At 42.3% G+C, this 13,360-nt stretch overlaps 1 protein-coding gene across 7 annotated transcripts in view; it reads right to left on the bottom strand.

Moving 5' to 3' along the window:
- The window catches only part of gria2b (glutamate receptor, ionotropic, AMPA 2b), a 48,552-nt gene that overhangs the window by 7,923 nt on the left and 27,269 nt on the right, over window positions 1-13,360 (bottom strand). For all 7 annotated transcript variants that reach the window (XR_011602184.1, XR_011602183.1, XM_070962855.1 and 4 more), the window contains exons 4-11: window positions 7,880-8,076; window positions 4,885-4,938; window positions 4,617-4,775; window positions 2,877-3,044; window positions 1,196-1,300; window positions 931-1,038; window positions 345-551; window positions 1-238 (exon numbers count right to left, since the gene is read on the bottom strand). The exon at window positions 1-238 is cut by the window's left edge and continues 130 nt beyond it. Coding sequence is in view for 5 of the 7 variants with exons in the window: in XM_070962855.1 (XP_070818956.1) it covers window positions 1-238; window positions 345-551; window positions 931-1,038; window positions 1,196-1,300; window positions 2,877-3,044; window positions 4,617-4,775; window positions 4,885-4,938; window positions 7,880-8,076 (1,236 nt within the window). In the remaining 2 variants the exon portion in view is untranslated. The remainder of the gene's footprint in view (window positions 239-344; window positions 552-930; window positions 1,039-1,195; window positions 1,301-2,876; window positions 3,045-4,616; window positions 4,776-4,884; window positions 4,939-7,879; window positions 8,077-13,360) is intronic.

Raw genomic sequence — 13,360 nt, 5'->3', positions numbered from 1 at the left:
CGTACGGGCTGAAGCGGCTGACGAGGAACAGCACCACGCTGACACCGATGTAGGCGAAAACGATACACATCCAGATCTCGTAGGCCAGCGGGTCCAGGAAAGAGAAGACTCCTGGTTTGGATTTCTGAGGCTTCTTTATCATGATGGAGATTCCCAGAGACATGAAGGGTTTGGAGAAGTCAATCACCTCCTCTCGTACCAAAGTGATGGTCAGAGGAGCCACTGCAATGTCTGCTTTCTATCCGACCAAAGGACAAAACAAACAAAACGGGAAGTTATTAAACGTGTTTATGTAATGGGATTTCATTATACGTCTTAAGCAAGTCACCTCTCGTTAAACTCACCCCGTACACCAACTCTCCAACCATCCCGTTCCAGATCTTCGTCTCTGCGTCTCTGGCTCCGTATTTCCCATCCCCGACTATTTTCAGCTGATATTTGAAGCCGCAGTGCTTCGCTATCTCCGCAGCCAGATCTACACAGTAACCCTCGTAGCGCTCATTGTCGACAAAAAGGTCGGCGTTCTTTTTCAGCATTACATACGGAGCTTCCTGAAGGACAGAGACAACAACAGCAAACACTGCTCAGCACAGGAGGTTTGAATTACAGCACAAAAAAGAGACGAGAGGTTTCACACCAGGGTGACAGGTCATTATAGATACAAGAAGGGACTGGTCTTAAAAAAAACACATCCTTGTAGCAAGAAATTAGTATTTTTAGATGTCAAGCTAAAGACAAGATTGTACAGAACTGATGCTACGATAGGAAAAAAAATCCTATCCTCTCCTGGAAAATGTGAGGAAAGTAATACCATAATCACGCAGTCAAACTCAAGTCTAGTCAAATTTAATTCTCGCTAAGTCTTTCGACAGCTACTTAACACCAACACAAGACAATTAAAGGAGCTGTACAATCACATATTATATTTACCAAGATGGTCGTGACAATAACTGTTTTGTTTTCCATTCCTGTTGTGTCGTTTGCGAAGACGTCCGATTTGGTGACGGCCATTTTGTCAACTTCATTCCAGTATCCGATCTGTCGGGGGGAAAAGCAGTAATGTGCATGAAAGCGATGTGATGTATGAGGGATTGATCTTGAGCGCTAAAAATTCAAAGCTTCCAAGAGGTAAACAAGACCCCAACAGTTACATTAAATTCACTTTATTTGTAGAGAGGACCACCCAGATGCTTACCTTCACAGGACCGTTGCTCTTTAATTCCATTATATTCACTGAGTAGTTGACTCGTTTGCCGTGTTGATCAAACTGGATGTTTCCTGTCAGGCCTTCCACTCGCACCTTCCAGACAGAAAATCAAACAGCGTGGCGTCGTCAAACTGGCTTTCTCAGCATGTGCACTAAGGCTACTCTGTCACATGAAAACAGCTTTTTGATGCATTTTGTATAATTCATCCCACTGCATTCTGATTGAAACAGGTAGTTGGATGTGAGTTCATGCAGAAAAAGAGACAAATTGCACAATTTCTGCCATCTGTTATGCAGTAATCACAAAAACACTGTATTCCAGGAGGTCATCGTCTTACATTTTGGATAAACATAAGTTTTCCCTTCTTTCTGTACCTCTGCCACTCTGGCTGGTCCATTTAAGCGTGGGACAACTGTCTGAAGTCTATTGGCTGCGCAGTAGAGATGGCAGCCCTGGTATTCTCTCCTCTTCTACAAAGTTAATGCCATGATCCTAAAGGATTTCAAATGGGCATTCATGCTGAGCTACAAAACAGGGCAAAAACATAAGGAAATTATTGTGTCCGGATTGGAGAGCAGATCGCAGCGTGTGCTGAAACACTTCAAAAAATATTCTCCACCTCCTCTCTTATTGGCAGCCAACTTGAAAAATAAAAAAGGGCCAAGGCAGGAGGAGCAGAGGGAGGCGTAAAGGTACCCTGTGGAGTTTTCTTGTTTAAATATGATTTAATTTCTCATACTGTAAAAATGGGCTTATCATCTGACATGTTTGATCCTGACTCAGTAACTCCCTGTCTTGTCCTCATGGGTTGGCTTAAGACAACTATTCTGTGGACCAGGCAATGGCATCAGAGCCAAGCGCTGATCAATTCCAGAGACATTATCTACCGATGCTTCAATAAGTCTCACCCTGGATACAGCTGCTATCATTGTGCTCATTAATCTCCATGGTACCTGGTAGCCAAGAGGAAGAGTTCAGGGACTTTTCCCAATCTCGGATGGATGAGGCAGGATGCCAGAGATACAGATAAAAGAGAAAACCTCTGTGCAGCCTGAGAGTTGGTTGATTGCTCTGATGGAAATCCAAGATGATGACCACGAACCCTTGTTGCAACACCACAGGCATCTTTGTAAAAACAGGTTCATGCATTTGACAGGGACTTTTTCTTTGAGTTTACCTCAGATACTGACGGCATGTCGTGTGATTTCAGATAATATAAATGTTTTCTGAACATGAATACCTTCAAACCAGAGACTCTATTGAGATCTGTAATCATTTGCTTTTGGCTGAAAAGGCAGAATCACTTTGAATTAGGCTTATTTACCAAGTTCAGAACCTGTAGCTACAACCTGAATACTCCCAAACAAAGGCAAAACAACCCACTTTGGCTTCGCTGAGACTATCAAGCTTCATTTCTCAGCAGGAGTGAAGCCAATCTCGCCTTGCATCAAAGCTCAGAGGACAGTCTGTGGGCAGACCTCTGTTACTCTTCTGAAGAATAGCTGTCAGTATATCTGTGCGCATCCACGCGCATGATGAAAACATCAGTCCTTAAGTTCTTTCTGCCTCGTCTTTGTGGGTGTTTGTGCATTTCCTAAGGGAGAGCTGCTGTTACCACGGCAACAAATCTTGGCCAACAAGAGGATGTGTGTGCGTGCAATGTGTTACCTGTTTCAGCGCCCGCTCGATCTCCACTCCCTGAGCCCAGGGAACAGCGGGATTGGCCAGACAGTCACCATTGTTGGCCCTCCTGGTGAAGTCGATGCGCTGCTTGTGCAGGTAGCGGAAGGCCTCCGTCATCACCTGCACGGCGTCGTAGGTCAACGCTGATGTGTACTATGAGAGGGCAACAGAAAAAGATGTTTGGAATAAGGTGGTCAGGAATCCCTTAGCTTAATTCCAACCCTGATATAGCTTATTCCTGTCCAATAGACTTTTATTGTTGTCAAAAAAACTGCACTTGGTGACATGTTCCTTCATTATGATAAACATGCAGTTTATATTGAGGTGATCCCATGTGTCCAGCTCCAAATCCAAAGCTGAAAATAGTCCCAAACAAAACCCCCAAATGCTCAGTATTTCGCATTGATTGTTTTTTTTGGAGTATTTTCAGTTTAATCCTTTAGAGATGTGACTTTACATGTTGCCATTTAACTTGAAAAATAGCCGTGACAAAGATAAATATTTGAACTTTTGAGAACAAGAAATCACAAAAGGTGATGCCAGTGAACTGCAGAGAGGGCAGCAGTCCATGTTTGGACGTGCAGCTGGTCAAAGATTGATTTATACCAAAGAACACAGAGTGATGAAAAGCAAAGATCTGACGCTGCAGGACATAGGCATTTTTCTCCAAAAATCATTTTTGTCGCTTGTTATGGGTGGACAGATTTCCAAAAACCTAAACTCTGTTTGGGCACAAATGGCAAATCTGTGGGGTCTCAATTAGCAGGAATAAGATGCTCTGCTCCACCGCAGATGGCTTTGTGACGGGTCTCAACAGCATCCAGGCATCTAAATATTATTCTGCCATGGTTTGAGGCAAACCACATTTGAAGTGTCAAGTCTGTGCCTCGAGTGAAAACATGGATCTCACACACGACCTCGCCTCATCAGCTTTTCAGGGATGGAATAATTAGTTGACAAAACTTTACTTAAATTCACCTATCAAACAAACCAGGGTGACCAACATCAGCCACTTTAAAGATAACGCATCCTCCTCTGAAGTTCACACACACACACACACACACACACACACACACACACACACACGCCCTGCTCATTATCCTCTCTGGTATCTTGTCCTAATTAGAGTGCATATTATATGTCTGGTGCTGGTGGTCCTTTTATTTTTTGTGTGTCGTATTTATGTTCTGTGCTGCATTATGTTGCAAATGTTAGAGTGATTTTTCACCCAGACTTGAACCACTTGCAGCAGTCAGGCTGTGTGGCAGTAAAAAGAATTTGAGCTTAGACGATTTTCCAGATAAAAGGTGGGAGAATATTTCTGGCGATGGCTGATATATCCCATATGAGTAGTTTACAGTGTCTCTGAGTTTGGAGACAAAGAGTAGGAGGAAAGTTCAATCTGAGAGAGCTGATATTACCTGCTTTAAAGGGCCAGTATAGGCAGTACTGATTTCATTTACATTTATAGGAAATGACATAAAAATGCCAGCACTCAGCTGATGGAAAAATGTGCGTTTGTGCTTAAGATGTGTTTAATAATGCACACAGTGCACACATGCGGGCGTAAAGGTGGATGATTTAGATGGTGGCAGCATAATTTACGGTGGGGTTACAAACACATTAGAGCAACTCAGGCACATTTAAGTGCTTACAAAGACATTTTCAACCACCAATAAAGAAAGAACTTCTGTGTCTCAGGCATGTGTGAATGCTTAATCTCACCCTTATTTTACTGTCTGCGCCAGGATACTCCTTCTCCTCCAGCGCCTCCCATCTTTGGTCAAACTTGGACACCAAAGGATCATCAAAATCAACAATCTGAAAGCCGGACACGTTGGCACCGCCATACTGGATTTTGGATAAATCCCCATCTATGAAACCCTGTAAACATAAAATTGAGAACCACATGTTATCTGTCCATACATGAAGGATTCTAGAAACCAAGTAATAACACAGACCTGAAACAAATGCAGAGGTTGCCTAAACTTACCAGATTGGCTATAATATAGTGGTAGCCTTTAACGTGTCTGCCGATGGTGATGACCTGCAATATAAAACAGAAATATAAGCTCCCACTGGAATAAATAAAGACGTCTCAGGTTAACAAGACGGCCTCATAAAAGGGACTCAAAAATGACTGTCAGCTATTTCAAAGCTTTTTCTGTTAATATTTTTTTTTTACTTTCATTGTAATTCCTTAATAGACCAAGAGTATGACAACCAGAGACAAGACTGCCATAAATGCACTAATAGTTTTATCAAAACTACATGAATCTACCATTATATTCAGACATTATAATGTGGCTCTATATCAAACCTAACATGGCTGACAGCCTTGGCCATTATCACTGGGGAAAAAATAAAAAAAAAACCTGTGGCATTCACAGATACAAATACTGCGAGAGAGAGATATCCAATTCCCAATCCACATCCTTTATCGGCAGAGCAACAGAAAAAAAAAAAGCAGGAAATAACAGAAATATCTCAGCTGCACCGTTTCAGCAGCTCACATAAATGACACACCTGAAACTAATCCTGCTGCTTGACTGGCACCTCCGTTTGTCAGGGCCGCTACTTGAAGCAGATTTGAATAATAACGTCTCGTATCTCCTGCGTAAACGTCTTTGACACGAAGCAAGAAACTTCCACCAGAACGGATTCTGTTTTTCCCCGATAAAACAGGGGCCGAGGCTGAGGGCATTGATTTCATTCAGCATTTGCTTAAACAGACGTTGGCATGCTTTAAATGCTAATCAATAAGCCTCTCTCTTGGGTAAAAGGTAGAGTGAAAATAACCTGTTTATGTGCATCTGTTGCCTTTAATTGCAGTTTTGTTTACAGCCTAAATGAACAATTAGTGTAATTGTTATGGTGCCTTTCTACATCTGGCGCGCTGCTGGGTCCATGTGACAATGTTATTTTTCTGAGTGTTGCATCAAATGCACATATTTCAGCCACATATTACTTTTGTCCCGCAGGAGTAATTAAGGAACAATACGGTTGTTAGCGTTTCACAACACTCCCTCACTTTAAAAAACAAAATACTGCAGGTAATTTCCTGCTGTTATTTACACTTCCCGATGCTATTTGCACAGAATTTCCCCCCTTTCTTAATGGCTGTTTTCAAATCAAATATTATGACCAAATACAAAGACGAATGCATTAATTCTGTTCTTAAATTGTGTAAATAAAGCTTTATTTTCTGTTCAGTTTTATGGACTTTGAATTTAGGAAATGCTGAATTCATATAATTCACCCGTGCTTGGTTCAGTACAATGAGTGGTTTTGCTGCTACCACATGACTTGGTCTGGTATGAACGGGATGTGATGGCTAATGCTAATATCAGTGGTTTGATCTCCACGTCTGCATGTCAGTAATGAACTTCTGTCTGGCTGTGCCATTGGTGTTGGTGTGTGTGTATAGATGCAGTCCATGTACCATGATGTTACCAAACTTTAGGTTGATTCTGCTTTGTTGTAACGTGTCAGTGTGCTGACATCCTGCAAACGTCACTATTCAGCAGGGGTTAGATGGGGTCACCTTCAGTTAGGTGGCCCTAATTTAACCACATTATTGAGAATCAGAAAGGTAGAAATCAGCAGACTGTGTTGCCTATTATTAGTGCTGCAATGCAACACTGCAGACACAAAATAAAAAATGATGGAAAATACAAATAAATTGCAGCAAAACTATTGAGTCTATTGATTAAATGCTTCTGCAAAACTATCAAAACATCCACATGTTTATTACATGCTACATGAAGCCTTGCAAAAACAAAAATTTTACAAAAAATTTAGTGTGGCAGTAACAACAGCTGTGGAAAACAGAAACCATCCATCCATCCATCCATCCATTATCTATACCGCCTATCCCTTTCGGGGTTGCGGGGGGCTGGAGCCTATCCCAGCTACAATGGGCGAGAGGCGGGGTACACCCTGAACCGGTCGCCAGCCGATTGCAGGGCCACATGTAATGACAAACAAACATTCACACTCACACTCACACCTACGGACAATTTAGAGTCATCAATTAACCTAATGAGCATGTTTTTGGTCTGTGGGAGGAAGCCGGAGTACCCGGAGAGAACCCACGCATGCACGGGAAGAACATGCAAACTTCACACAGAAAGGCCCCTGACCCGGGGATCGAACCGGCAACCTTCTTGCTGTGAGGCACGCACACTACCTGCTGCGCCACCGTGCAGCCGGAAAACAGAAACCAAACCAGCAAAATACATTATACTGCCAGCAGTGTAAGTACAAGAAATCTGTTGAAACAAATCTCTGTGACGGTGGATGATCGTAAGAAGGTGGGATAGTTCACAAGTTTGAGCTATTCTTCCCTCCATTTTTTCTCATCACTTGTCCATCACAGTAAAGAGAAGACAAGATACTAGCTTGCTTGACTTGCTATCAAACCACAGGTATGTCTCACCCAGTGTTTACTTTCCACCCCGAATCCAGCAGCCGCATAAATTCAGAATGGGAAAGTTTAAAGGAGACAAGCTGGACCTGACCGACCCAAAGCAGTCTGACTCCTGACAGCAGGCCGCTGCTGTAGGCCTCAATGCAATACGTGTTCCAACAGCTGAAAACATGGCAACAGCATCCATTATTCCTTTACCTGAATCCTAGCTCGCCTTGAAAGTCTGGTGTCAGCAGGGAAATACAAAACTGTTTCACTTACTGTCAGATCGAAGAAAACACCAAAATCCCTGCGCTAACACTCGAACAACACTATCTAAAGCATATCAAGGTAAGACAAGTGCTGAAGGCTCTCTTTTTGCAGATGTATTGTATTGTTTTGTTCCCATGGTTCATCAGATTAATATGATCAAAGGGTTTACAGATTGCACCACAGTGGTGCCTAAATGTTAGATACTTCTATAAAAATGCAATCAACAGGAACTGACCATCATTCTCATGAGCCTTCAGTATGTCCGACTCCATCAGTAGCTCAAAATGACCATAATGGTTAACTTCACCTGCTCCATGATGTCTTTTACTTTGTCCTGTTCACAGTCCAGGATCACCCGCCTCTCCTTCTTGTTCTCCAGATCTTGGAACAGTGAGCGGTAGGCCTCATCCTTCCTCTCGTCCTTCAGGTTCCCCACGTTGATGGCCGTCACCTGCCACTTCCTCTCTGCCGCTGTGTCCAGAACAACCTGCAGCGTCGTCAGCCCTGAGGAAGCACAGGAAGTGGAATTAAAACATTGTTCACTGATTTATCTGTGGTATTTGTTGGTGCTGAAGACTGAACTGTCAAAGTTTTAGAGACATCCTGTTGACAAATGGGGCAAAAATATCATACCACCTGAGGAAGGAGGCAATAAAGAAGATAGCATGCATTGTGTGTCTGCATGATATCTATATTTTTGTGCATTGTTTATGCATTGACTTCCTGATGTCCCTGAAATCAGCTCTCCAGTAACGTCAATACCATTTTGTGCAGGCGTATTGTTTGGAGGCGGCCACAGACAAACTTTAGAAGTGGCCACAAACAAGGAAAGTCGAGGCAACACAGTAAATACAGCAGTGGCAGAAGCAGGAATGAACTCATAAATATGATAATACACTCAATTATGTGGCAGACAAGACTTACTCAAAACCATGGGTGAACACAGTTCTGTTATTGCGCGATGGCTGCAGTCACTGTCTGCTTATTCAGACCCTGTGGGGGTTTAACACAGACTCGATGCCTTATGTAAAGGGCTCGTCAAGATGAGTCACAGGTGTTCCGGCATGAACCTGACCAACACGTGGGAGGAAAGTGGGTCTAACAATACACTTGACTGCATCAACACCAAAAGTATTACTGATTTATGACAGTGTTGGTGTTTTTTTTGTCCTCTCAATATTCTGGACAATTTAGTCGTTGACAAAAGTGTCACCACTCAAGGTCCACTTACCTGCTTGTTCTGATGGCTTTCACTGTTTCATACAGGCTCAATCAGCACCTGAAGTTTGCTCAGTTGTCACACAACTGCAGTTGTTCAAACCCTCAAGATCGAACAGTCAGAGCTCGGCGTTTATTCCAATATGGGGTTTAAGCATTGACAACTGAGCAAACTTCATCTGCTCATGAAGAGTGTACGATGTGGTCAAAAGCTCCAGAAGGTGAGTAAATGGACCTTGAATGGAGACAGTTTTGAGCATTGGGTGTAGCACAAAATATTGGACCCTGTACATTGTCTATGGGCCCCTCCCAGCATCTGTGGCCATTCATTCCAGCATCTCAGTGCCCTGCCCAGTCCAACGGCAGTGGTTTTGACAGCTGTTGATGCAGAGGTCTGTCGAGCTCAATTTTAGTTGTTCCCCGTCCTCATTCTTCACTCGGCCTTTGGAGAAGATGTAGACAATCATGCCATTTCTTCTGTGTCGCCCTCATCCCTCACTGTCTTCCCACTAATGAAAATTACTGTGTTTGGTTGGAGTCATGCCTGTCACACCGCCCATACCCCTATTCACATGGCCTTTACATTTAGTACACACAGTGAAAATGATCACTAGGCAACCAGCTGCTTTAAAATATCAGCGTAATAAGAATTGGGTTAAATAGGCCCGACATGAAGGTGGTTATACCTGAAAGTGAAATGCTGTGAACATCCCTTCATTATCTGAATAAAACCACAACAGGCTATATAAATTCAGCACATCATTTATGTGTGACTTGAGGGATATGTACACATCGCTTATACATTAAGCTTCAGTTGTGATTTTGAGAGAGGCTGCAGGCAAGTGAGATCATTGATCAGAGAGGGTGATGATGAAAATGGACGGCAGAGATGGTGCAAACGCAGTCATTGATGAGGCACGTTTCTGTGCCTCTTGGGTGGGCTGACATCTGGCAGATTTGTCGCATTTCCCTCCATGTGATGCAGTAAAAACCATGTAGCAAACAAAAATCATGACTTTTTGCCTTTTTGCAGGTACTCCATCCCTCTCAGGTCCAGCCTTCCTGTTATTCTTCTTCTATTTGTAGGTGCCATTAGAATGAATCATCACTATATGTTCTACACGCTGCCACCTGCTGCACCGGAGGGGAATTCAGCAAACGCATAAAATAGGCAGTTACGCCTCCTATCACTGTTATAGCCTCTCTTTTCCATAAGAAAGGTTTTAAACATGGGAGATTTACGGGGGAATATTTAAACAGGAGTACAACTGGTGAGAGGAGTAAAATACGGGAGAATCCTGGGAAAATCTGGAGAGTTGACAGGTCTGGTTGAAGGACTGGGGGAAATTTACATCTGCCCTTTGTAGAAGTGGGTGAGTGTTAATAAAAAAACCTTTACATCAATATCATCTGATGCACTCACATGTTTCAGCTGTTCCTCAGTCTGAAATGCAGTCTGTTAAAGGCAAAGACTACAGTCTCCATTTTAACTTATATTGCTATCAGCCTCTCTATCTAGCTTCACAGCTGAATCTCCTCTGATATTGATCCCTGGTCTGCAGAGGGCAGTTGGAGAGCGGTTTGATAAAAGGGTCGAGTGTTTCATTCCGCCTTGCTACAGCGAGGTGAATTACAGATGTAATCAATTTCATGCGACACGGCGGTGGTTTTATGATGGTGAGGAAGAAAATGGAGGTTTGCAGTTTTATCTGAATGAACTATACATCATAATTACAGTAAGGTCATTATGGTGTGGTTAAATCTGACTGTTTCATCAATGCTTATTAAATGAGATAATTAGAATTTAGAGTGATAAAAGTGAAGATACAGCAAGGACAAATGCAAAATGTTACGAAGAAGTGGTGATTATGCTAATTTAAGGTGAAAGTTAAGTTATAATTTTAACTGATTAGTGTCTTTGAACTGCATGTGAGGGTGGGGCTGGCCTTGTATCATCCATGTCAATGTATAATGTGGCTCCGTATGTCTAAACAGCATTGTGAATTTCTCATTATACTGGGCTATTTTTAGATTTTTGTCACATTTTGAATGGTATTTGCATTATATTTGGACACAGCTCTCATGTTCATTTCTGTTTGGCTGTGTAACCTGACATCTAAAACAACAGTTTGACCAGTGTTCAATGTTAGGGCACAAGGTAACCATAGCAACACTTCTTCCTCCCCTTAAATCTCATTGGTGAAATAAACCTAACCGTGAATGAAAATAGCCCCGAGCAAACTTTAAAAACCAGATAAAGATTTGAGTTGAATAAGTTTGTCGTTTTTTTCTTGCTTTTTTTTTTTCTTTTTTTTTTTTCTTTTTCTTTTGAGGATGCCTAAACTATTCAGTTTCTGTGGTATTGTTATCAGTTTTTATTGCATTTGGACTAGGGGAAGGCTTCACGCTGAGGTCCCATTGCGTTTTTCAGCTAATAAGTCCCAGATATAGTCATCTGCAAGCATCAATTTGAAAAAACAAAACAAAACAAAAAAAACCCTTCAACTTCAGTGTGTTCAAACTTCTTTTACTCAATGCCAGTGGCACTTACAGTGATTCTGACTGCTGGGAACAAAACTTCAGAGTATTAACTCTCAAAAGAGACCAAAGCTGGACTGGTATGGACGAAGAAGGGAGGGATTCATGCCCCAGTAACAGCACAGCCCTCTGCAGTCCTTTCCTCACAGCCCCCCACTCTAAAATTAACCACTGCTGAATGTGCTGTAGCTTTACCGGTGGCTGGTTAACAAGCTAAGAAGACACACACAACATGGAAGTAAGACAATTTTGGCATTATCAAAAGGTGTCATCTTTCGTTTCTGCTGACCTGCTGCCTCTGTACCAAGCTAACACGTCCCAGACACGTCTGCAATGGACACATAGAGACAAATCTGACATCAGCTCTCATATCCAGCTCCTGGTGACATTGCAAACAAACTAAAATAACTGAAACAAGTAAGCAGTAACATTGCTGCCCATGGTTTTTAAAATGAACACAGGCTGGAGGGGACTGAGGCTGTATTATCAGGTTAACATCCTGCAACTGTTTCACAGGTGTCTTTACCGCTGAGTTAATACCCACCAAATCATCAAAAGGTCAATACACTGCTGTTTACACAACTTGTAGTGATCTGGCTTTCTCTCTCCAACCTGCTCCGACGTCTACTCTAGATATTATCTGTGCATCTGTACAATGAACCTTGTGATAATAAAAACCTTTGTTGCAGCCAAATCCAGACCTCACGTGGAGACTTGGCTCCACTGATTTCCTCTGCAGTTCACAGACTGCTGCGTATTCCGCTTGAATAAGAATGACTTGTTATCACTTCTGTTTGGAATGAGACTTATATCTGGCTGGCAGTCAATATTATGTCATCATTCAAACAGGCACTTCCCCTGAGCTTCCCCTGATATGTGATATGTGATCTCACATTTTGCCCCAACTTGCCCTGGATCTTAAAGGTCATGAGAGGATACTGAAATATGAAGTAGTGTGTAAAGCAGCATTTTTTTTTTAACCAGCAATTGATAAATCATAGAAGTAATCACAACTGTGATGCTGCAGTATCAGTAAACCACAAGTTCCTTTTTCCCAGTTAGAAGATTTGATCGCACATGCAGCCTTGACTGCGACAGCTTAACTTCATGCTCATTGATCAACAACATCTCAATGAGCTGATGTATGTGAATGTATGAGCATATGCATAATGTGATGCAAAACTATTCAAATTAGAGAAAGAAAGGCTCATAAATAATGCATAGTGGAAAGCGGTTCAATACCTGCAAATGCAGCTTTATATTAGCTATAATCTCTTTGTTTCGAGCCATTGTTTCCTGACTCATCCACCGTGGTAAACTTCCAACATCCTTCCCCCAGGTAGACCTGTCCACTTTCTGTATAATACCAATACCAAGCACCACTTAAATCAATTGCCAAGTGTTTATAGGCTCTATTTGAAAGATATGAGAGCAGAATTTAGTGAGTGCCTGCAGTGCTGCCATTAGAGAGAGAGCCTGAATCTGCAAATGGCAATTTTCTTAGGTATAAGATAAAAGGTAGTCATCCTCTCATGCATGGCCATGACTTTTTGAATTGACTTTCTGAGATGGTATCTGAACGCGTGATAAAAGCCTTAATTATTGTCAAACATTCATATTCGAACACTGAAAACATCAACAATGCAAGCGCTATATTCACTTTCCTTTTAGCCTTGTTTTGCTTCCTCTTATTGGAAATACCTGCCTTTTTGGCTGCTAAATACTCATCTTCATCACCTCAGGCTCAGCTCTGACTGCAGCCATAGCCTCTCGCTATGACCACAGCGTGAGGGCTGGTTGTATTTGACTGTGGGGATGGACATAGCAGCAGAAGGCGCTGTGGTCGTAGCTGGTGGCTCTGGCTACTGTCAGAGCTCAGTGTCAGTGTCAGGTTTGTAACCACTGTTAAAAATATCGTTTCTAGCAGCTTTAAGGGTAGAGCCTGGGTCAGGTAACGCAGCTAAACACTTAGTTAAGATTAGGGAAAGATCGAGGTTGTGGTTAAAAGAAAAACTTGTTAAGTGCAGGTCTG

Source organism: Chaetodon trifascialis, chromosome 5 (assembly GCF_039877785.1).
Source record: "Chaetodon trifascialis isolate fChaTrf1 chromosome 5, fChaTrf1.hap1, whole genome shotgun sequence".
Classification (NCBI taxonomy): Eukaryota; Metazoa; Chordata; class Actinopteri; order Chaetodontiformes; family Chaetodontidae; genus Chaetodon; species Chaetodon trifascialis.
This window is presented reverse-complemented; position numbering and strand designations above follow the sequence as displayed.